The 26,548-nt window shown below is 43.2% G+C and overlaps 2 protein-coding genes across 11 annotated transcripts in view; both read left to right on the forward strand.

Annotated features, from left to right (window-relative positions):
* Window positions 1-26,548, forward strand: part of LOC137244139 (protein transport protein Sec24C-like) — a 625,388-nt gene that overhangs the window by 291,951 nt on the left and 306,889 nt on the right. The window lies entirely within an intron of this gene.
* adp (adipose) overlaps window positions 18,770-26,548 on the forward strand; it is a 40,902-nt gene continuing 33,123 nt past the window's right edge. Inside the window, exons 1-2 of the mRNA XM_067772699.1 lie at window positions 18,770-19,052; window positions 19,167-20,015. Of these exons, the coding sequence (XP_067628800.1) occupies window positions 19,250-20,015 (766 nt within the window). The 5' untranslated portion in view covers window positions 18,770-19,052; window positions 19,167-19,249. The remainder of the gene's footprint in view (window positions 19,053-19,166; window positions 20,016-26,548) is intronic.

The raw sequence follows: 26,548 nt of genomic DNA on the forward strand, positions 1-26,548 counted from the left end.
ATTATCTTCAGAACGCCTTTTGGGTTTTCTCTTTCGAATGTCCGGAAACTTTGGCGAGATGTTCAATTGAATAGCAACTGTTTTGCCTTCGTTTAAAATTGTTTCCCATTGGTTCCTGATCAACTTCAAATCAGCTAATAAGGCATCTAGATGTCGGACCTGTTGCTGTTGTTGTAGCAATGCTCGCCCCACCTAATAGCCGCGACCGATCACAAATTGTCTTCAATATCCTCTAACGGGAGTCCAAGGAAACTTGCCGTTTCAACAAGGGTGGACCATAAGGAAAGGGGTGTTAGAGGCGTTGGTTCCACATTACAATTGAAGAGATGGTTGGTGTCATGTGGGGACACATTGCAAGCGGGGCATACATTTTGTATGTCGGGGTTGATTCTGGATAGGTAAGAGTTTAACCTGTTACAGTATCCAGAACGAAGTTGAGCAAGAGTGACACGCGTTCCCCTGGGGAGTATGCGTTCCTCTTCCGCAAGTTTTGGATAATTTTCGTTAAGTACTGGATTCACCGGGCAATTCCCGGCATAAAGGTCCGACGCCTGTTTATGGAGTTCACCAAGGACCTGCTTGTGTTTTTCGCTTCATACGGCTGGGTTCTCAGGTGCCGTATTTCCTCAAAATGCTTACGGAGATGACTCCTTAAGCCCCTAGGCGGTGCTGGTACATCAATCAGATGTCTGTTGGGATGCCCAGGTTTCTGGGTATTCAACAGGAACTGTTTGGTCAGCATCTCATTTCTCTCCCTGATGGGGAGTATTCTCGTCTCATTATGCAGATGGTGTTCTGGGGACATAAGACAGCCCGTGGCGATTCTGAGGGCAGTATTTTGGCAGGCCTGTAGTTTCTTCCAGTGGGTGATTTTTAGGCTTGGCGACCATATGGGTGACGCGTAGCACGTAATCGGCTGGCTAATTGCTTTGTATGTAGTCATGAGCGTTTCTTTATCTTTTCCCCAAGTACTGCCAGCGAGGGATTAGAGGATTTTGTTACGGCTCTGAATTCTCGGAACAATTGCGGCTGCGTGCTCACCAAAATGTAGATCCTGATCAAACGTCACACCCAAGATTTTGGGGTGTAGGACAGTCGGTAGCGTAGTGCCATCGACGTGGATGTTCAAAATGGACGACATTTGGGACGTCCATGTTGTAAATAAGGTCGCGGAAGATTTAGTCGGTGATAATGCCAGGTTTCGCGAGGCGAAAAAACTGGATAGATCAGGGAGGTAGCCGTTTATGTACTTGAGAATGCCGGTAACATCGCCGTATGCTTGCGCAGTCAAATTTGGCTTTTGGCTGAAAGACTATGAAGAGAGCTAGGTACATTTTTTTTGAGGATGTCACATCGTTGTGGAGTGCTGCCGAAGAAAATAATTGCAGCCGTACAACATTCTGCAGCATCAACACCACATAAATTGATAGCGTTTTCTTTTCTGAAATAAATTGTTGCCTAAGTAAATGGTAATACTCTACCTCATCGGGTTACGGGGTCAGAATATACCCGCGGTAGGTATGCCTGTCGTATGCGTAAGAGGGGACTAAAATATCAGATTCCAGGGGCTGTGTAGCGCAACCCTGCAGGTTGCCAGCGCAATATATAGCTTCCCCAAACCTAATTGTCAACCTCACCTATCCGCGGCGAATCCTGTTTCACTAACAGACTCGGCTCTGGCGACCCCAAGCTCCTCATGGAACTTGGGATGGGGAGGGAGGGGATGGCCTGAAGGTTTAATGTGGTCACATAAATCGTTCCCGAGATGGTCGGGCTAGCACCTTAATGGTGCTGTTGTACCGGAGCGTACCGGATCTGTATCCGGCAAAGGACCACCACATCGATAATACTCCTCAAAGCCTTCGGGGAGCAACCTTATCGCTACAACAACAACAACAATAGAGTTACTCCTACCCCAGAAAATGGTCAACATTTATAGTGCATACAAAGAACATTTCAACTCACCAAATTCACTCATATTAACAGAGTATATGTGGAACTTAAGAGCGAATTGAGAGTTTCACAAAGTTGCACTGCCACACCGCCATTTTATACAGGGTAAAAGTGTAACGCTTTTGCGTTGCGAGCAGGCAAGAATTTTCACAAAAGAACGAAATACCCCGTAAAGGCGTTGCCTGTTTTTAGAATAGAACAACAGCGCTTGCGTAACACTTTATCCAGAAAAGAAAACGCTATCATAGCTGCGGGTTGCACAAGGCGATTAATCAGCATTCGAGTTTTTGTCGAGAATGTGACGTAGTGCTCCGTTGTAAGCTCCTTTCATATTGGCGCCGTTATCGTACCCTTGTGCACGACAATCTTCAATCATGTATGGCAAATTAGATCAGCGATTTTCTGAGCAGTTTTTTGGTTTCAATTCACGAAAGCCAAAATCTGTTCTGGAATTGTAATTTTGTTGCTTTCGAATTGAAATGGAGTGAGCGCAAAATGAACGTATCCAACGTGACTAGCATCAAGCATAGCATCAACGATAATAGCAAAATACTTAGCTTTCTTGCCTTGATCTAATATAGTTTCCCTCACATGCTTTGCACAAATTTCTATAAACTCGTTCTGAATGTCTGGGGAGAGATAGTGAACTTGTAAACGTTTGTGCTGCTATTGTGAAATCCTAACTTTCTCCAAATGATCTCTACGTATCGGATCATAATGGCTTATGAGATCTTAGACGCCCAAAAAATGTCCATCCTTTCGCTTTTTGAAAAAAAAAATAGTGTCCAAAATTCTATATAAAATGTCTTTCCACTTGAGTTTCAGTGATTAGCTGTTCATTGATAAGTGTATCAATTGTAGCCTCCTTTCGAATTAGGTTTTGTAAAGATCGCCATTGAATATAACATTTGATGTGATCTTCAGTTTTTTCGTGTGATGGCAGTTTAGCGTATAGCTTCTTCCATACCTGGAATTTCGAATATTCGCCAGGACAACAAATTTTATGTCGATTTAAAGTATTGGTGCTTAACAGACGAAATGGTAGGCAATAAAAGCATTGCTACTGGCACTCCACACCAATCAGTGGACCCAGCGGGTCAGGGGGTTAGAATATACCCGCGGTAGGTATGCCTGTCGTAAGAGGCGACTAAAATACCGGATTGGCCTGAAGGTTTAATGTGGCCATATAAATCGTTCCCGAGATGGTCGGGCCAGCTCATTAATGATGCTGTGTTACCGGAGCGTACCGGATCTGTAAACGGCAAAGGACCATCACATCGATCACTCCCTAAACCTTCGGGGAGCAACCGTATCGCTACAACAACAACAACAACAACCAATCAGTGACGCTCCACTTTCTCTCCATTTGGCAAGATTCTGTTTAACAACGAGGTAGGAAATGGCTCGTCATGACAATCACGTGGAAAAATAACAGGGCACTTTTGATGACCTCGACGAATTATTTCGTTGACTTCTTCAGATCGCAAAAACTCATTATTCACGGTACCGATATCGAAGTCGTTTAAATAATCTAGACTTTGATACAGAGTTGGTGGTATTGTTGGAAGGCTTTTTGAAGATGAACCTACATCAGTGTTACCACGAAAACTTTACGATTTCGGATTCATGTAAACATATATTTTTGTTTGATGTTTTTATTGTCTCCTCACTGTTCGAGGGACCAGGTAAAAAATCATTATCAATATTCGTTGCTTTTGAAATTCGGCTTAAAATGTTAAAAACTAAAGACTCTCCTGAATTAAAAAAAATGTCTTAGTACCTCTAAATCGCGGGCCCCCCGAGAAATACCGGGCCCCCTGAGAAATATGGTGCCCTGCGCTTGTCAGGCTAAGGCTCCAGCTATTATGAGTGATAAAGCTGTGAGATCTAGAAGCAGCAAGTGGCTTAAGTCCTAGGAAATTTGTCAAGAGGACAGAGTTTTTTTATAACATAGGTCCTGGTTCTTGATAGGGTTTTCAGCTTGGTCGTTAAAACAAACTTCTGGCAACACTACGGACTCATTCAGTCTATGTGAGATTCTCATGAACCGGCCACTTCAACCTAACCTATATTTTGTGTTTTGGTTTTTACTTTAGAATCTACCGCTTAAGTAAGCGATGTCAGCTAACTAAGCGCCTTCAAATTTAGATCCATAAGGAACATGAGGTCGCCAGAGCCTCGGCTGTTAAAGAAACAGGATTCGCCACGGGTAGGTGACGTTGACAATTGGGTTGGAGAGGCTATATATTGCGCTGGCAACCCATTGAAAGGATTGCGCTACAAAACCCCTTGAATCAATTTGGTATTTTAGTCGCCTCTTACGACAGGCATAGCTACCACGGGTATACTCTAAGCCCACTAACCCGCTGGAGCCATGAGAAGCGTGAGTGCACTTTGGGTGTCGCAATGCAAATTCCGTCGTGCTTGGTGTTGTTGGGTGAGCGGCCAGGCAAGGCAGCAGGGTACACATGCCCATTCAGGAGGATACCTTCGCTGTACTGCTCAGATCCAGCAAACGAGTATGTTCTGTACTGGCATATGATAAACTTGCAGACAACCAAACGTTTACTTTCCTGTCCAAAAGGGAATTGGTGCTCGGCACTGCTGCTAAAGAAGAATAGACGTAGTCATATCAATTCGTTCCTGGGTTACTCGGTGAAAGCAGTTTTAGCAGTACTTTGCCGTTTCAATTTGCACATCCATTCAAAGAACTTCGCATAATGGATTAAACAGTCATCTGCATTTACTCGTTTTTGTTTTTGTAGCACGCCTAATTTACTATCTATTACCCTAACATCTATCAATTATCCCTTGTTATAATCTTCGGGTACCCCCGCTACCGGAAGATGCCTTGGCATGGTAGAGGTTCACTTGAATTTACTTTACAGGTCCTGATCCTGGTTATCTGAAATCCCCTTGAGTATCTTGTATTTATTAAGCACTTCCGGTTATATTAAAAACTTATTATCTATCCTTACTGATATTCGTTTCTTTTTCATTCTAGGTAATTCGATTTGACGATGTGGGCATATCAATATTCCAGCTGTGGCTGTAAGAAGAACGTACATTTGCTCAAACTACAAGAAAACTGCGACAACTGTCCCTCGGCCTTTTTAGTATCACATATAAGGCCCTACCACGCATATTGTGGGAAAGGGTCAAGTTCAAAGGCTCAACATCACCTGCAAATCGACTTTGATAGCACGAAATGGGGCTGCATATATTCCGGTATTATATCTACAACACTCATATCTATGCAAACTGATACTAACAACACCACCCGCGCAGGAAAAATCTAGCACCATCAGTGTGAGCTTCGAAACTCAAAATGGTTTCAGAAAGGGCACGACTACGAATGAGTTTATGTCTTTACATATGTAGTTTGTACATATAAATATGCACATATGTTAGGTTTACTAGAAAATTAAAGAAATTATTTGTAAAAACCATTGTATACATAATTTATTCATAACTAATATTATTTAAACAAAAGGGACGCGTTTCATTCATATAAAAAGCGAATATACAGAAGGTAACCGGTACGGGTAACCGATAGGCCAGTTACCCGTGTTGTTGTTGTTGCATATGTTTTGGTTAGCGATAACGAAAACACCTAATGAAGTAACTTAAAAATGTAAATAACATCGAGCGAGAAGGAATGTCGAAAACACAATAGGTAAGAGCGTGAAAGCGGGTCACACGTACACTATTTTGAGAGAGCGCATGCGTTACTTTTTTCACGACAGCAATGTAAAAGTCGGTAAGACGATAATTGGTGACCAAGTTATTGGTAACGATTAAGTAATCGATTAGGTAACGGGTACCTGTCTTGTAGGGCAATTGGTTTTTGGTTTACCATCGTAACGATAAAGAGCTGATTACGTTAGGGATACGACATACGGCACCAATGACTCCCGCTTAAGGGGAATTGCAGTAAATTCGTTATACCCTGCAAAAATTGTTGGATTACGTGTTCCATTTTCTTCATGTTGGAGTACTCTAAGAATACTCCTTTGCTATGCGTTTGCGGACCACCATCATCCGATCTTTGCTCGTTTTTAACGACCGTGATCACGACACGATGGCGATCGAACAGAGTTGCCAAAAGTAAAATATTGCATACAAATAACTGATAATAAAATTTTACTATGGCAACTCTGATAAAATGCAACCGCGCACTGGTTTTATGTATACATACTATAGTATAGAGAAATATTAGTTTCTTTATTCACGCAAATGCTAAATAACATAAGAATATTCGTAGTATAAAATATGAAAATTGTATTGCCCCTCTTTATTTAATTTCATTTTAAATTAAATTCACTCCGATAATTCTTTCTGACACAATTCCTCTTTAGTACTTTGGCATATGATCCTCTGTGGGTGCTCCATGGAGTACAACCGTGAAAGTACTTTGGAAAGTACTCTCACGTGTTACGGTCTGCTGTTATGGTCTACGGTTACGGTCCACTTGGGAGCGTTTTCGGGCGAACACACCTAGTGACTAGCGATGGGACCAAATAGTTGCGATGCAAAAGTATCGAAAACAAGAAAGAAAAGATATGCGATCACGAGCGAAAAATTGTCATGCGTTTCCGGGCTTGAAAACTAAGAAGGTGGGAAAAAAATTGGTGAAGCAAAAAGATAGAGCATATACATATTCTTTTTGCTCAACGACAACGCAGACAAAGAAACGTGAAATTAATAAAGAGAAAAGCTGCATTCACCGAAAAAAGAAAATAAGCGACACATAAAGCCGACAGCAGGAAAACCACCAATACTAATGTGTAAAAGTGCTCCTATTAATTGCACACTGCTTGCCGTTTAACTGAGTTCCACATACTTATCGACCAACTACCCGGTCAGCACATTGGCAAAATAATTTCTGTGTTGTACAAGCGCTAAGTGTTAAATAAAACACACATTTCGTTTTTTTTTTTATCGGAAATGGTTTCTAAAGGGGTTTATATAGTAAGGCGCTAAACAATTCAATATTTTTTGCTTTTCAAATCAGATGGGAGGAAACGAAAAAAAATATTTGCAAATCATTTTTGTTATTTTTTTTATGCGCAGGTGTATTTTATTTATTGATTTCAATTATATAACTAAATAAATATAAATATTATACATAACTCTAAATACATATATATGTATATTGATATTGATAATGACAAAAATATATATATTATTACTATTATATACTTATATAAAAATATATATCTATATAGTATATATACATATATATTTAGACAAATTATTATAATGAATTTAAAACTAAGATACGACGAATTAAAAACATCGGCTGGACCTGTGCACCGGCAAAACCAAAAGCTGAACATTAAAACAAAATATCTAAAATCAATAAGAAACAAAAAAAAACAAAAATATTACAGAAGAAGCACGATCTTTAAAGAACAAAATGTATCAAACTTTCTAAAAATATTAAGTAACTACGTATGTATATACACAAGTATGTATGTACATATATGGTGCAGCCATTTCCGTTTTTAATGGAAAATAAAATAATTTGTAAATCATGCCAATTAGCAGGCAAATGCCGAAATATACAAATTGTGCGATAAATATTAAAAAAATATAGTACGTATTGCATACAGAAGCATATGTAGTTTAAAAAGAAAATAGCAATGTAGTAAATGCGCAAAAAGTTAAATTGGTTGTATTTATTTTTTTTCAGTGCAAATTTAAGTGGAGTGGATTTTTTTCGTTTTCACTTAATTTTTTTTTTTTTAACTGCATTTATGAATAATTCTCAAGAGCTGCTGTTTAAAATTCAAATTTTTATAAGCTTAAAATTCTATACATTTTTCTTTACATCGCTCCACTTTTGTGTGCAACAGTTATTGTTAGTCAAAATGGCACGGCTATTTTTTATATTTTCCAGTATTTTTGAGATTAATTTTGCGCCATGGCATAAGTAGAAAAAAATTTATTTTGTACACCTCCGAAAATAGTAAAACGTGTTTAAGAACAATTTCGGAAATACTTTATAAAAAAAAAATTTATTTTTGCACGCTTATATTTTTGCAACGAAATCAAAGAAACTTATTTTTCATCCGAAATAAACAAAAAGCGAAATTTTCTTGAGTATCTTGAAATTTTTCTCAAACACTAGAACTTTCAAATTTAAAGTTTAAAATTTTTGCTTAAGTTACTTGCATAATGAATTATAAATAAATAAGTTATAAAATGGGAATGCTGACGTCGCCCTTTATTTAGAAGGCACCTAGGAAACAGGTAATGGGCCACCGAAATATAGGTGTGTCGGTGGCCATGGTTTTTGAAGGTGGGATAAGCACCGGGCGTTGCAACACCACCCGCGGCGCCCCCTATATATATTCGGCCCATTTCTTTTTTATTTTAATTTTCAAATTTTTTTTGCAATTTTATTATTCAGCAGTTTTTTTTGAATCTTGACTTCAGAGCGGTAACCGGTCATGTCCGGTTCGGTAATTTTTTTTTGCGTCAGTCTTTTTTTGAATTTGAATTTAAATTTTTGAATGTTAACGGTCTGTCCGTGACATCCGGTTCGGCCGGATGTTGTTTTATTTTGTATTGATAAGCGTTTTGAGTCGGTCTCTGCGCTTCTGTCGGTTTTTTTTTTGAATTTGACAGTTGAGTTTTGAATAGACATGATATGAACTTTTTTCTGTTTATGGCGCAGGAACAGCAAGGTTGGCAAGGACCCGCCCCAGCCGACAATGACTAGCAACTGTGCACCACAACATCATGCCGACCGTCTTACTGCTTCCACCAAAAATGCGATTCCATAACAGATGGCGCCCAACGGGATTTGGCGCCTGAGGCGCTGGTCGCGAGGGTCAGTCGGGTCAACCTGTGAAGTTGACCATCCCACCAGTCCGAGTGAGCAGCCACAGGAGCTGCCACCTACGTTGCGGTGGGATGGTTGGACGGATCAGGTTGTCAGGGCTGGTCATCGGGGGCAGTGGCCGAAGGAGCCACGAGACTTAACGTCGTGTCCTCCGGACTTTTGCATTCACCCGGTGAGGCAGTGCTGAACGCACTTAGTTTTTTTTGTAAATGGGATTTTAGTTTGCTGGATGTTGTCCGTAGTCGGCTAGGAATAATTTTGTCCGCTAATTGGGATTTTTTTCTTTTAATGTAAAAATTTTTTTTAGCCGAATTTGTGTTGTTAGTGTGAGTGCGTGGGTGTATGTGGTGAAAGAACCCCAGCTCATCACACGTCCCAGGTGGTAGTTTAGAATACCACCTGGACTGTGACGGGTTGAGCTGGGATTCAAAGTGACAATCCTTCCTGTCCCACCAGACTGAGGAGCGGCTCCGAAACCGCTCCACCCATTGCTGCGGAGGCAGGAGGGGTGTCCAGAGAGAATGGACGGGAGGCCTCAGCACCCCCATCCAGTCCCAGGGGCGAGCCCCTGGAGACTGCCCCTGCGTTGCGGCTGGGCGTGTTGAGACAAACCCGTGTGTGCCTGGAGCGGACCCTAGTGGCCCCAACCAGTCTCGGAGGGGGGCCTTAAGACCCCTCGCATTGCGGTTGGGAGCACTAGGGACATGTATGAATATATCTGTGTGAATTTTTTTTTTATCTGTAGCCCGAGTGCCTTCGGGAAGGGGATGTCAGCGTTCCCATTGAGTACTCAAGATACACATAACCGATAATTATATTTCTTTTTTTCAGCTGATTTTTTACTTTTTTTTTTACAGCAGTTATTCTCGCGATTTTTTTTCGCTCACAAACTTTTTTTTGTGTAACCATTTTTTATTATTCTTCAACGTTTAGGGAATAGGGTGAAAGGGGGTGGATTTTAACTTTTTCCCTAATCCCTAACTGCCTTACGTGGCAAAAGTTTTAGTTATCTACTACTTAACCAACCTTTTTCTCTGACTATGTCGCGCGAGCAGTCGTACGGCCAACCGGGCCGGAATACTCCGTTTGGAAGTGCGGGGAGTTTCCGGGGAAGCCAGCACCGGGGCGGTAATAATAGGGGGCTTTCCCCAAGGCTAGGCGTCCCTTGGTGGTGCACACCCCAGTAGGGGAGCAACACGGAGATGCCGCGGGAATGAACATGGGCTCGGAGCTGAATGACCCTCGCGATAAAATGGACAGACCTGTAAGCACCAGTAATCTTAATGCGCCCCTATTAAACGCGCATGATATCTCGGGGCTAATGACCAAAGTGTCGACCTACGCACAGGATGGAGCTGGTGCCTTACCATTACACCAAGGAGTTGGAAACTTTAGAGAAGCTGCAGGTGACCGGGCGAATACTCCAGGAATGCAGAACGAAGCTACTCGTGAAGACTCGTGGGTGGAAGTACTACATCAGCTGTTCCAGGCTTCGCAGGAGGAAATGCGGAGGGAGATGGGGTCAATCAGAAACAATATGGGCCAGCTCAACGCCGCTCTCGAATCTGCGCAGCAATCAATTCATCAGAACCGGAACGCGAATAGGATGGACCGTAACCCACTTCCAACAGTAGTACCACCAATGTACCCGGCTCCGAGCTGCATAGTAGTGAAACCGCAGAGTGGAAAATCTCGTTCGACGGCACTGGAAGCGTAGCAGACTTCCTTTTTAAGCTGAACACCTTGTGTGGGCGCACACAATGCACGGACGAACAAATAATGACTAGTTTCCACCTGTTTCTTTCCGGGCGGGCCGAAGAATGGTACTGGCTGTTCACGAAACAAAACCCAAATGCGACATATGCCTTTTTGTGCTACTCATTGAAAAGAGAGTTCGGTACTTTGAAAACTGACCACGAGATCATGATGGAGATCTCCATGCGGAAGCAGAAAGCAAGCGAGTGCTATGACGTGTTCCACACGGACATAATTTCCTTGAACGCGCGCTTAAGAGAACCCATGTCGGAGGTTCTACTGATTGACATAATAAAAAGAAACGTCAACAGTAGCCTTAAGCTGATGCTTTTCAACGCAGATGTAAGGACCCTTCATGATCTACGCGATGTAGCACGCAGAGGTGAACAAGTGCTGAAAGAAAGCAAGCTGTTGGGAGCCACTTACCCAGGACGGCATGTAAACGAAGCACGCGTGACAACCCCGGACATGAGGATGGAAGGCGAGGATTGTGAAATGGATCCGCAGATAGGGGCGCTGGAATATCGATGCAACAGGAGGCCGGACTATTCGGGAATCCAATGCTGGAATTGCCAGGCAATGGGCCACTCATACATATACTGCGAGGAACCCATTAGGAATCCTTTTTGTTTCAAATGTGGCCATAGGGGAGTATTAACTCCAAAATGCCCTAGGGACCATCGCAGGCAGGGAAACCAGTACCCGAGCGAGAAGGCGGGGGAACCTCGTTCGGCTTCATAGCTCTCACACCACCCGGTGCTCGAGGGGTCGTCCCGTGCACCGAACCAGAGGGCGAATCTCTGCATGGAGGTGGTGAGCTTCCGAGGTGCAGTAGTACCCTGGCAGAAGAACCCTCAAACGTGATAATAACTTACCCTGACAGTACGGACAATTCGGACAATAACTCTGAATCCGAGAGGCAAACGTCCTCATCCGCGTTGGGCGAACCGACCAGAATTCTGCAACGCCAGCATAGGGATGTCGCTTGCCAAATGCAATTTTCACCAAACCTAGAAGAAAGGGAACATAGGTATAAGCAAATAAGACATACCATTTTTGAACAATACCCGGTATCGGACAATATTTTGAAGTGCAGGAGGAGATACCACAGGAGAGTACAGGAGCGTAGACTACTGCAAGCCACCACGTTAACGCTTACAGAGGATGAAAGGCCCCTCGTAAAGGCTAAGATTAAGGATAGTTTTCTCGTAGGGTTGTTGGACTCGGGAGCCAACGTCTCCATCTTAGGGAAAAAAGGATTAGAATTCCTAGAGGATAACGGCTTCGATTATCAGGCCTTACATGCGTTCGTATATACCGCGGGCGGCAACAAGCAAAAAATTTTTGGCTCAGTATCTCTACCGGTCACCTTCAAAAATACCACAAAGGTTATTCGTTTTTACCTTGTTCCCTCACTGTTCCAAGAAGCGTACTTCGTAGTAGATTTTTGGAGAGCATTTGCGTTAGCTCCCGAAATATTCCCAAGCGTAGAGTGCATACAGATTAGACCTGAAAAGGAAGAAGAACTTAACCTCCATGAATTGTCACCAGCCCGGAAATTAGAATTACAAAAGGTCATCGAGACGTTTCCTTCGTACGAGAAGTTAGGCCTAGGGCAAAATAAATTAGTAGAGCACCACATTGACACCGGTGATGCCGTTCCCATAAAAAGCAAACATTTCCCTCTTTCGCCACCGAGGCAAGCCGAAGCTTTTAGCGAACTAGACAGGTTACTCGAATTAGGAGTTATAGAAGAATCAAACTCCCCATGGTGTAGTCTTGTAGAACTGGTCCGGAAACCAGGTAAAGTTAGGCTGTGCATAGATTCGAGGAAGGTCTACGCGGTGACTAAGAAGGACTCATACCCCCTGCCTCATATCAACGGCTTATTGAGCAGACTGAAGGATACGCATTTTATTAGTGGCATTGATCTGAAGGACGCGTTCTTCCAGATCAAATTGACTGAGTCCTCCAAGGAAAAAACAGCATTCGCAGTTCCGGGGAGGCCTCTGTACCACTTCAAGTTAATGCCATTTGGTCTGTGCAATGGACCACAGACTATGAGTAGGCTGATGGACAAGGCAATCCCTTCGCGTCTGCGAGAGAACGTCTTTGTTTACCTGGACGACCTGATGGTATGCAGCACTAATTTTGAAGACCACCTGAAATTGCTAGCGGAAGTGGCAAAATGTTTGAGTGACGCAGGGCTGACAATAAACGTGAAGAAAAGTAAATTTTGTCAGAAGGAAATACGCTACTTAGGGTATTTGATAGGCAGCGGGTGTTTAAAAGTGGATCCGGGAAAAACAGAAGCAATGCAAAACTTCCCGATCCATAAATCCCCTCGGCAAGTGCGTAGGTTTGTGGGTATGGCGAATTGGTACAGGGCGTTTATTACCAATTTTGCTGACTTGGCAGGTCCCTTGACCGACTGTCTCCGTAAGTCATCAGGCCCGTTCAAGCTTACCTCTGAAGCTATAGAGGCCTTCGAAAAACTAAAAGTAGCTTTGAGTTCCGCTCCTGTCTTGGCCCAACCAGACTTTTCCAAGGAATTAGTAATACAATGCGACGCTTCCAAAATAGGTGTTGGCGGAGTGTTGTTCCAGGTCGATGACGAGGGCGCTGAGCATCCGATCGCGTTTGTGTCGAAAAAGCTGAACAATGCTCAACGCAATTATACGGTATCCGAGCTGGAATGTCTCGCCGCCATAATCAGCGTGAAGCGCTTCCGACCCTATGTTGAGGGATTACCGTTTCGGATTATCACAGACCACTCCAGTCTCAAGTGGTTAATGACACAAAAGGACTTGAGCGGGAGGTTGGCGAGGTGGTCGCTCTTACTGCAAAGATACGATTTTAAGATGGAACATCGTAAGGGCACCCTGAATGTAGTACCTGGTGCGCTTTCGCGGTTTGATGCTGATGAGTTAACTTTCACTACCACACCCGGGGAAATAGATTTAGTCTCTCCCGAATTCAGCAGTAACGAATATTTAGACTTGATTCGGACCGTCACCGAAAATGAGGAATCGCTTCCGGATTTACGAGTGGTGGACGGGGTAATTTTCAAACGTGTTAAATTTCGTAAGGGAATGGAAGGGGAAGAAGACTCGCTGTGGCGATTATGGTTGCCGAAAGGGTTGGCTGAGGAAGCAGTGAGACTAGCACAAGACGCTAACCGGAGTTACCATGGCGGGTGGCAGAAAACCTTATAACGCGTTCTCCAGAAATACTTCTGGCCGCAGCAGGCTAAGGACGTCAAGGACTACGTCCAGCGTTGTGATACCTGCAAATCGGTAAAACCTACTAACCAACAGTCGAGACCACCTATAGGGAGTACCTTCGAATCCGAAAGGCCATTTCAGCGACTATATTGCGATTTCCTAGGGCCGTATCCGAGATCTAAGCGGCGCAACCAATTTCTTTTTATAGTATTAGACCATCTTTCAAAATACGTTTGGCTAAAGCCCATGCCGAGCCACTACTGTTAACGTTATAAATTACTTCGCTTCCGAAATTTTCCCAGCTGTAGGGGTCCCTGAATTTATTCACAGTGACAATGATAAGCAGTTTATCTCGAAAGAAATGAACCAATTTTTTGCAAATTACGGGGTGACGCACGTGAGGACGGGATTATATTCTCCCCAAGCAAACGCATCCGAGCGCGTTAATAGAGAAATTGTTTCGAAGATTAGAATTTTCCTCAAAAATAAACCTGACCATACCGATTGGGATAAGCCTATACCCGGGTTTTTATCAGTTTTGAGAAGTGATTTTCATACGGCGATTCAGTGCTCTCCATACTTTGCATTATATGGCCAAAATATGGTCCAACATGCCTCAACGTACAAAATTTTAGAGAAACTCGGCAGCCTTCGGGAAGACCAGGTTACGATAGTAAGCAGAACTGACAAGTTGACTAATATTCGTGAGCAAATCCGTAGAAATTTAAACCAGGCCAAGGATAGGGGAGTAACCACCTATAACAAGCGCTCTAGGCAAATCAACTATAAGGAAGGTCAGGAAGTTTTTCGGAAAAACTTTGCCTTAAGTAACTTCAAACAGGGCATTAACGCCAAATTCCTGCCAAAATACCTGAAGTATCGTGTGCTCCGAAAAATAGGCAATGCATTGTATGATATCGAGGACCTAAACGGGAAATTGATAGGTCGCTTCCATGCTTCGGATATTCGTCCACAATGAACCAGAAAGAACGTTTCTTTGCCAAACTACAATTTGATTTTTTTTATATACCTACCAATCGGACCTTTTTTCTGTCTGGGCGTTTTGGCGGTCGGTGACATCTCGCCCAGTATTCTCCCCGAGCACTGACCTCATAGGATGTTCACACGCGTACTCACCGAGGACCGTGAACACCCTGGCAGTCCACGCTTAGGTCGGACTAGCCTTTCGGAGTTTGGACAAGTTCTCCGTATCAAAATGTCTACACCTTTTTTTTGTTTTGCCTTTCTGTGGGGACGATAACCACTAGAAATCATCTTTCGGAGTTTTGACGAGTTCTCCATAACAAATGTCTAATTGCCGCAAAGCCCTTTTAAACTAGGAAACAGAATTAATTCCCAACTTGACTTAATTTTTTTTGATGGACCTATGTTGCCCGGCTAGCTTCGTAGTAGGACTTGAGACTCTTATCTCAGGGGTGAGTCGTGCCCACGTTGTTTGTCGTCGGAGGTCCCTGGCAGTGGCTTCCCACAGATGATCCGGTTTCCTGTTCGCTTCATCGTCGGGTCTTCAAAGCGAAGCAGGTTTGTTACGGTCTGCTGTTATAGTCTACGGTTACGGTCCACTTGGGAGCGTTTTCGGGCGAACACACCTAGTGACTAGCGATTGGACCAAAAAGTTGCGATGCAAAAGTATCGAAAACAAGAAAGAAAAGATCTGCGATCACGAGCGAAAAATTGCCATGCGTTTCCGGGCTTGAAAACTAAAAAAAATTGGTGAAGCAAAAAGATAGAGCATATACATATTCTTTTTGCTCAACGATAACGCAGACAAAGAAACGTGAATTATATATAAAGAGAAAAGCTGCATTCCCCGAAAAAAGAAAAGAAGCGACACATAAAGCCAACAGCAGGAAAACCACCAATACTGGTGTGTAAAAGTGCTCCTATTAATTGCACACTGCTTGCCGTTCCACATACTTATCGACCAACTACCCGGTCAGCACATTGGCAAAATAATTTCTGTGAATATTTTTACGCCTTCCAATTGTGGCGAAGCTTTTAACTGGTATTGAACAGTTTGGAATCTTCCGTTTTTTGCAATTTCCTGCGGACCAAAACGGACATTTAAGAAACATTTAACGAATCTTGCTGATACGACAGCATCGACAAGTCCGAATTCAAATAACCATTTTTATAATAGTACCAGCACAAGCGAAATTGCTAGAAGACTCTTAAACCAACACCTCCGCCTCCAGGGCCAGCAGTGCGCTGCAGCGTAATACAACGAACGCCAAAATTAGTACCAAGTCATCCAGGTCGTAAAATTCAACACGAAGTTATATTGCCACCAGGTTCACTCGATCACCTCAGACCAGAGCGCAACAACCACCAACAATACCAACACAGCGCGCCCAAGACCACCCACCACAACCAACAACAGCGTCAACTTCACCAGCAAAACAACATCACCAGTAACCACGCCGGCAGAGGCCTACGGTACGTACTCTGACGGCTATGTAAGTAACAGCATGTATAAACTTAGATATAATTAGTTAAAGAAACTCTAAGTAAGCCTTAGAGATTTTCATAAAAGCGGTCAAAATATTTGAAAAAGGGTCGGCTTTTTTTTTTTGAGGAGTGTTTTATGAAAGTTTCGAAGTTTTACGTGGGTTTCCAGACTCTTTTCTTTGACCATCAAGTTTTGTTGGATGTTTCACAGTTTTTTTTTGAGAAAAAAGTGGGGGGGGGGGGGCGGATCATTGCTCGTTTTGAAATACTTCCAGATAAAACTGCGAAACTTCCATGAACATTTTCCCAACTTTGGATTTTATTTCTCTTCGAAAACGTTTTCGAACTGGTTTACATAGTTTTGTTTTACTAGAATTTAGTTTGAGAAGTCAACGTGTGTTGTACAAGCGCTAAGTGTTAAATAAAACACACATTTCGTTTTTTTTTATCGGAAATGGTTTCTAAAGGGGTTTATATAGTAAGGCGCTAAACAATTCAATATTTTTTGCTTTTCAAATCAGATGTGAAGAAACGAAAAAAAATATTTGCAAATCATTTTTGTTATTTTTTTACGCGCAAGTGTATTTTATTTATTGATTTCAATTATATAACTAAATAAATATAAATATTATACATAACTCTAAATACACATACATGTATATTGATATTGATAATGACAAAAATATATATATTATTACTATTATATACTTATATAAAAATATATATCTATATAGTATATATACATATATATTTAGACAAATTATTATAATGAATTTAAAACTAAGATACGACGAATTAAAAACACCGGCTGGACCTGCGCACCGGCAAAACCAAAAGCTGAACATTAGAACTAAATAACTAAAATCAATAAGAAAACAAAAAAAATTAAAAAAAATAAAAAATATTACAGAAGAAGCACGATCTTTAAAGATGTATCAACTTTCTAAAAATATTAAGTAAATGCGTATGTATATACACAAGTATGTATGTACATATATGGTGCAGCCATTTCCGTTTTAAATGGAAAATAAAATAATTTGTAAAGCATGTCAATTAGCAGGCAAATGCCGAAATATACAATTTGTGCGATAAATATTAAAAAAATATAGTACGTACTGCATACAGAAGCATATGTAGTTTAAAAAGAAAACAGCAATGTAATAAATGCGCAAAAAGTTAAATTGGTTGTATTTATTTTTTTTTCAGTGCAAATTTAAGTGGAGTGGATTTTTTTCGTTTTCACTTAATTTTTTTTTAAACTGCATTTATGAATAATTCTCAAGAGCTGCTGTTTAAAATTCAAATTTTTATAAGCTTAAAATTCTATACATTTTTTTTTACATCGCTCCACTTTTGTATGCAACAGTTATTGTTAGTCAAAATGGCACGGCTTTTTTTATATTTTCCAGTATTTTTGAGATTAATTTTGCGCCATCGCATAAGTAGAAAAAATTTTATTTTGTACACCTCCGAAAATAGTAAAACGTGTTTAAGAAGAATTTCGGAAATAATTTATAAAAAAAAAATTTTATTTTTGCACGCTTATATTTTTGCAACGAAATCAAAGAAACTTATTTTTCATCCGAATTAAACAAAAAGCGACATTTTCTTGAGTATCTTGAAATTTTTCTCAAACACTAGAACTTTCAAATTTAAAGTTTAAAATTTTTGCTTAAGTTACTTGCATAATGTATTATAAATAAATAATAAAATGGGAATGCTGACGTCGCCCTTTATTTAGAAGGCACCTAGGAACAGGTAAGGGGCCACCGAAATATAGGTGCGTCGGTGGCCATGGTTTTTGAAGGTGGGATAAGCACCGAGCGTCGCAACACCACCCGCGGCGCCCCCTATATATATTCGGCCCATTTCTTTTTTATTTTAATTTTCAGCTTTTTTTTTGCAATTTTATTATTCAGCAGTTTTTTTTTTTGAATCCTAACTTCAGAGTGGTAACCGGTCATGTCCGGTTCAGTAATTTTTTTTGCGTCAGTCTTTTTTCGAATTTGAATTTAAATTTTTGAATCTTAACGGTCTGTCCGTGACATCCGGTTCGGCCGGATGTTGTTTTATTTTGTATTTATAAGCGTTTTGATAGGAACTTTTTTCTGTTTATGGCGCAGGGACAGTAAGGTTGGCAAGGACACGCCCCAGCCGACAATGACTAGCCACTGTGCACCACAACATCATGCCGACCACCTTCCTTACTACTTCCACCGAAAATGCGATTCCATAACACACGTATACACTCTATGGAATACTCACAAACAAAGCGAGAGTGGGATCGCCTACTCTTCTCCTAGGACGTCGCAATGTTAATTGGAGCACATTTTTTGTATGAATACAGCTTAGTTGTGGAACACTCCTATACTCCTAAAGGAGTAATCCTTACACTAGTTATGGAGTACTCGCGTTTTTTGAAGGGTAGTATATAAAAAACTGCTTATGGACGGGGCTTTAACTTTGACTGATTTTGAAAACGATCCGGCAACTCCAGTGATAAAAAGTAAATAAATAAACCGGAACGAACGTCATAAAAGAAATATTAGGAGCAAATTGAATTAAGTTTTTCGGAAATAGTTTAAATAAAATGATTTATTTGTTTTTGAATAAGCAACCAAGTAATTCAAGGCACAAATTGATTAATTAATTTGATAAAAAATAAGCCAGAGGGACGACTTATAATCACATTGATTAGAGGGCAATAAGAATAGTTTCCCAAAAACCACGCAATAAGAGAAGTTCTTTGTATTAGATGGCTTGCGACAAAAAAAATACAAAATAGAACAACAACAATAAAGGTAAATGAAACTTAAAATTGATAACCGAACCACTGTATATAGACGATTGCAATAAAAAGTATTTAACTTTTCCAAATACAATGCAAACAAAAACACGACAAAATACCATAACAGCTGCTAAATTATCGCGGCATACAGAATTATCAAATAGAAAAGCACTGCACTATAAGATAGACATCAAGAGTTTTAATAAAATAATGATTGGATCGCGCTGGTCGCGTTACCAATGCGATTTGGACGATTTGCGTCAAACCACCAATGCTACAGCCTTAATTCTTCAACGTCAATATGGAAATCTCGAGCGTTATGTTCAGCGACGTTTACATGTCTCTTCAGCATACATCGATCGGCTTGAACAGGAAACTGTTTTACGTGGCCATCAAGGTTGCGTGAATTGTCTTGAATGGAGTAGTAATGGTCGTATTCTTGCATCCGGCTCCGATGACTTTTCCATAATGCTTTGGGATCCATTTCGAAAGAAATGCCTACGTAATATACCAACAAAACATAGTGGAAATATATTTTCCGTAAAATTTTTACCACGTCACAATAATGCATTAATAGCGACTGCAGCAGCAGACCGATATATTTATGTATTTGATGTAAACCGACATAATGAGGCAATACTAAGTTGTAGTTGTCATGTGGCGCGTGTAAAACGTTTAGCCACTGCCCCAGATTCGCCTTTTGTATTTTGGTCAGCAGGTGAAGATGGCGGAGTTTTACAATTGGACACACGTGAGCAACATCGATGTAATAGCGAAGGGAATCGTGTACGATTAGTTAATTTAGAATATATAGATACAAATGCAGAGGCGAAATGTTTGGCTATAAATCCACGTCGTACAGAACTATTAGCAGTTGGCGCCAATGATCCATATGCGCGTATTTATGATCGACGTATGCTAAATCCTATTTCGTCATATGTAAGTGATGGTGGTGATTTACTCGTGAATGGTGTTGGTAAGTAGCGACATAAATTTATTTTCTAAACTGTTTTCTTTAGTACGTGGTATCAAAACGAATGGGAGTGCTATCGATGTTGACCGTCCTTTGCCGGATATAGATCCGGTACGTTCTGGTAACAAGCACCATTAAGGTACAAGCCCGACCATTTCGAGAACGATTTAATATTACCATATTGAACCTTCTACGCCTCCTGCCCCCTAGGTTAGATCAGGTTAGGTAGTAGCTGCCCTGGTAAGGATAGCTAACTTGAACAACTCTGAGGTCCGTTGTGATACCACATACACCAAAAATAACGGTGACTTAGATCTAGCTACTTAGGGAATCGTTGGGTAGCAACGATAAAGCTCCGAATGATACCGATCTCAACTTTGGATAAATGCTCGGGAGATCCAAGTGAGTCGCGACCGAAGTACTTTCGCCTAGTTCTGGCAAAAGCTGGGCAATCAAGCATAAAGTGATTTGGTGATTCCACATGTTGATGTTGTAGCAGTGCTTCGCTCCACCTAACAGCCGCGACCGAACACAAATTGTTGCCCCAGCGGGTTAGGGGATCAGAATATACCCGCGGTAGGTATGCCTGTTGTAAGAGGCGACTAAAATACCAGATTCAAGGGGTTGTGTAACGCAACCCTTCAGGTTGCCAGCGCAATATATAGCTTCTCCGAAACCAATTGTCAACCTCACCTATCCGCGGCGAATCCTGTTTCACTAACAAACGAGGCTCTGGCGACCACAAGCTCCTCATGGAACTTAGGGGTGGGGAGGGGGGAATGGCCTGAAGGTTTAATGTGGCCACATAAATCGTTCCCGAGATGGTCGGGCTAGCACCTTAATGGTGCTGTGGTACCGGAGCGTGCCGGATCTTTATCCGGCAAAGGACCATCACATCGATAACACTCCCCAAAGCCTTCGGCGAGCAACCTTATCGCTACAACAACAACAACACAAATTGTCGTCACCAATCACCATCACCGCTAAAGAGGTTGAGGATGCCATTGGTCGTGCTAAACCATCCAAAGCAGTGGGCCCAGAGGGCATAGCCATGCCGATACTTAAAAGTCTAGGGAAAGAGGGTTTCAAATATATAACGCATGTCTTCAACCTGTCTCTTTCCACCTTTGTCATACCCGAGAAATGGAAAATGGCCAAGGTGGTCCCGCTACTAAAGTCTGGGAAACTAGCTAACATAGGTGAGTCGCATCGTCCGATATCTCTCCTATCGCCAGTGGCAAAGATGCTTGAAGCAATTTTGCTCCCTTATTTCCAAGCAAATTTGCAGCTAGCCCCTCATCAGCATGGCTTCAGAAAACTACATAGCACTACCACCGCGCTAAATGCCATTAGCACCCAGATAAATTGCGGTTTAAATCAAAATCCCCACCATAGAACAATACTCGTAGCGCTAGACCTAACAAAAGCTTTTGATACGGTCAACCATGGCTCGTTACTGCAAGACCTGGAAGGGTCTACCCTTCCCCCATGTCTTAAAAGGTGGACCGCAAATTATCTGGGTGGTCGGCAGGCATCGGTGCAATTTAGAAACGAAACATCAAAACCAAGGAGAATTAAACAAGGCGTGCCACAGGGTGGTGCCTATCCCCACTTTTCTTTAATTTCTACATATCTAAGCTACCTTCACCACCGGAAGGAGTCACAATCGTTTCCCACGCCGATGACTGCACAATAATGGCCACAGGCCCAGGCCCAAAGATCGATGCGCTATGCAATAAAATAAACAGCTACCTCTCTGATCTCTCCAGTTTTTTCGCCTCGCGAAACCTGGAATTTTCACCGACTAAATCTTCCGCGACCTTATTTACTACATGGACGTCCCAAATGTCGACCATTTTGAACATCCACGTAGATGGCACTACGCTGCCGACTGTCCTACACCCCAAAATCTTGGGTGTGACGTTTGATCAGGATCTACATTTTGGTGAGCACGCAACCGCAATTGTTCCGAGAATTCAGAGCCGTAACAAAATCCTCAAATCCCTCGCTGGCAGTACCTGGGGAAAAGATAAAGAAACGCTCATGAGTACATACAAAGCAATTAGCCAGTCGATTATGTGCTACGCGTCACCCATATGGTTGCCAAGCCTAAAAATTACCCACTGGAAGAAACTACAGGCCTGCCAAAATACTGCTCTCAGAATCGCTACGGGCTGTCTTCTTATGTCCCCAGAACACCATCTGCTTAATGATGCGAGAATACTCCCCATCAGGGAGAGAAATGAGATGCTGACCAAACAGTTCCTGTTGAATACCCAGAAACCTGTGCATCCCAAGAGACATCTGATTGATGAACCAGCACACCGCCTAGGGGCTTAAGGAGTCATCTCCGTAAGCATTTTGAGGAAATACGGCACCTGAGAACACAGCCGTATGAAGTGAAAAAATACAAGCACGTCCTTGGTGAACCCCATAAACAGGCGTCGTTTCATTCCCGCCGGGAGAATTCCCGAAATCCGGCCTCACTTCCCGGCGGAGGCCGCTAACTTAGCGAGAGAACGTGACCTTATAAGACAGCTTGATCCAGGCGACCCCCAAATAAGGGATATAAACCAACGCATCAGATTGCTTGTGGACGAACACAAGCGCGCGAAATGGGAGGAGCACCTAAGAGGTTGTAACCGCGCTAAACGCCATTAGCACCCACATAAATTGCGGTTTAAATCAATACCCCCACCATAGAACAGTACTCGTAGCGCTAGACCTATCAAAAGCTTTTGATACGGTCAACCATGGCTCGTTACTGCAAGACCTGGAAGGGTCTACCCTTCCCCCATGTCTTAAAAGGTGGACCGCAAATTATCTGGGTGGTCGGCAGGCATCGGTGCAATTTAGAAAGGAAACATCAAAACCAAGGATAATTAAGCAAGGGGTGCCACAAGGTGGTGTCCTATCCCCTTTTTTGTTTAATTTCTACATATCTAAGCTACCTTCACCACCGGAAGGAGTCACAATCGTTTCCTACGCCGATGACTGCACAATAATGGCCACAGGCCCAGGCCCAAAGATCGATGCGCTATGCAATAAAATAAACGGCCACCTCTCTGATCTCTCCAGTTTTTTCGCCTCGCGAAGCCTGTCATTATCACCGACTAAATCTTCCGCGACCTTATTTAATGTTGACCATTTTGAACATCCACGTCGATGGCACTACGCTACCGACTGTCCTACACCCCAAAATCTTGGGTGTGACGTTTGATCAGGATCTACATTTTGGTGAGCACGCAGCCGCAATTGTTCCGAGAATTCAGAGCCGTAACAAAATCCTCAAATCCCTCTCTGGCAGTACCTGGGGAAAAGATAAAGAAACGCTCATGACTACATACAAAGCAATTAGCCATCCGATTACGTGCTACGCGTCACCCATATGGTCGCCAAGCCTAAAACTACAGGTCTGCCAAAATACTGCCCTCAGAATCGCCACGGGCTGTCTTCTTATGTCCCCAGAACACCATCTGCATAATGAGGCGAGAATACTCCCCATCCGGGAGAGAAATGAGATGCTGACCAAACAGTTCCTGTTGAATACCCAGAAACCTGTGCATCCCAACAGACATCTGATTGATGAACAAGCACCGCCTAGGGGCTTAAGGACGCTTCCCAAGGCAGTCGGTTCTATGTACCGGAGCGACTAGGGATTTTTCCCGACCAAGGACTGTCATTTCAGTGTGACCCCATTTAATTTGTTTCGTCCCTCCCACAAATTGTCATCCTCCCAGCAGCTCCTTGCAGCAGGACTGCTACATATTCTCTTACTCCGGGAAGGTATCGAACCCAATCCGGGTCCGTCTCCTCACCCCGGTCCTGAGAAATGGTTTTGCTGCATTTGCCAGAAAAGAATCTTTTTAGGACGGTCATACTCTGTTCAGTGTGTCTCGTGCAAGGGATGGTTGCATCGGACAGGTTGTTCTGGGCTTGATCCCAAAACCCGACGTCCACGTAACTTTTATAAATCTTTTGTGTCTCCTTGCTGCTCACGCCCAAGGGCGTCCCGTAGTCTACGCCTAAGCGTATCCCCACTACCTTCCAGCAGCTTCGCTGCTCAGCAAGCCACAACAAGTACCCGCTGCTGCTCGCGCCCCACGGCGCCAACAACTCAAACAGCTGATACCACTCATAACTACTACCTTCGTAGTAGAGCTGGTAGCAATGCTGAGCATCAGCCCCTGCCCCCCGTCTTCTACTCCCCCCCCCCCCCCTTTTCTGGCAGCAATCGTGCAGGTCAGGGGAACAGACTCTTAGTCCCTGCCTCCGTTTGCACCGTCTGCCAGCACAGAATATATAGGTTTGCGACATCCGCTCAATGCAGCTCCTGCCTTGGGTGGTGCCACTTTCCTAGATGTTCTGGTCTCCGCGACGGCAACCCCTCGACGAGTTTCATCGCACCATGTTGCCAGGTCGCAAACCCAAATCATCCGGGTACCCCAATGCTTGCCCAAGGACGCCCAGTCCCAAGGCCACAACAGCAATTGCGTCCTGGCCTTCCACAACCTAGGCGTAGTCACCCCTCACTTACCCCTAGAGTGGCGGCGTCACCCCTCATGCACTTCAGAATTCTGCAGTTCAACTGTAATGGACTAACTGGGAAGATTACGGAGATAGTCGATTTCATGAAGCGGCACAACAACCGCATTGCTGCGATTCAAGAGACTAAACTCACAGCAAGATCTGCATTGCAGACCTGCTCTGGTTATAATGTCCACAGGAAAGACCGCGAGAGCGGAAATGGAGGCGGCCTCGCGTTTATTATACACCACTCTGTGCAATATCATATATTTGATCCTGGCATCGACCGCAGTGACAATGTCTTAGAACGTCAAGGCCTATCTGTCCGGTCAGGCGATGCAAATCTACAAATCATCAACATCTACATCCCTCCTGTCACCTGTTGCCCCAGTGGATACCGCCCTAATATCGAGGCCTTACTCACTGGCAACAATCGCATTATCTTAGGCGATTTCAATGCCCATCACGACCTATGGCATTCAAACTTGCGGGCGGACAGTAGGGGTGAGATGTTGGCGGATCAAATAGACGAAACGACGTTCTGCACAATAAACGGAGACGCCCCCACACGTATGGTAGGAAGCTGTCATAGCTCGCCAGATATCTCAATCGTGAGCGCAGAACTCGTAAACTGCGTCAACTGGCAGCCGATGGTAACATTGGCATCCGACCACCTGCCCATACTTATTTCGTTCGAGCGTACCGCCGACTTCATCGTCACCGAAAAACGCACTTTCATAAACTTCAAAAAAGGAAAGTGGGAAGAATATAAATCAGCAACAGACAGCAGCTTTGCTGCCCTCCCTATCCCGACTGATGCCCGCCAAGGGGAGCGTGCCTTCCGCAAGGTCATTGAATCCGCCTCGGCACATTTCATTCCCGCCGGGAGAATTCCCGAAATCCGGCCCACTTCCCGGCGGAGGCCGCGAGCTTAGCGAGGGAACGCGACCTTATAAGACAGCTTGATCCAGGCGACCCCCAAATAAGGTCTTAGGTCTCTCAGATTGCTTGTGGACGAACACAAGCGGGCGAAATGGGAAGAGCACCTAAGAGGTTGTAACCTCTCTACCGGTGTAGGTAAACTTTGGTCCAGCGTAAAGTCCCTTTCGAATCCGACTAAGCACAAAGACAAAGTTTACATCGCCTTTGGCGATAAGGTGCTGTCGGATGCGAAAAAATGCGCGAGCGCTTTCTGCCGACAATATATAATGCATCCTACGGTCGACAAAGATAGACGGAGAGCCAATAGACACGTACATAAACACAAACTCAGCGCGTCACCAATTACCATCACCGCTAGAGAGGTTGAGGACGCCATTGGTCGCGCTAAACCATCCAAAGCAGTGGGCCCAGACGGCATAGCCATGCCGATGCTTAAAAACCTAGGGAAAGAGGGTTTCAAATATTTAGCGCATGTCTTCAACCTGTCTCTTTCCGCCTTTGACATACCCGAGAAATGGAAAATGGCCAAGGTGGCCCCGCTACTAAAGCCTGGGAAACCAGCTAACGTAGGTGAGTCATATCGTCCGATATCTCTCCTATCGCCAGTGGCAAAGACGCTTGAAGCCATTTTGCTCCCTTATTTCCAAGCACATTTGCAGCTAGCCCCTGTTGTTGTTGTTGTTGTTGTAGCAGTGCTTCGCCCCACCTAACAGACGCGACCGGTCACAAACTGTCATCAATATCCTCTAACGGGAGTCCAAGGAAACTTGCTGTTTCAACAGGGGTGGACCATAGGGAAAGGGGTGTTAGAGGCGTTGGTTCCACATTACAATTAAAGAGATGGTTGGTGTCATGTGGGGACACATTGCAAGCGGGGCATACATTTTGTATGTCGGGGTTGATTCTGGATAGGTAAGAGTTTAACCTGTTACAGTATCCAGAACGAAGTTGAGCCAGAGTGACACGCGTTTCCCTGGGGAGTATGCGTTCCTCTTCCGCAAGTTTTGGATACTTTACTTTGAGTACTGGGTTCACCGGGCAATTCCCGGCATAAAGGTCCGACGCCT

Source organism: Eurosta solidaginis, chromosome 3 (genome assembly GCF_040869045.1).
Source record: "Eurosta solidaginis isolate ZX-2024a chromosome 3, ASM4086904v1, whole genome shotgun sequence".
NCBI lineage: Eukaryota > Metazoa > Arthropoda > Insecta > Diptera > Tephritidae > Eurosta > Eurosta solidaginis.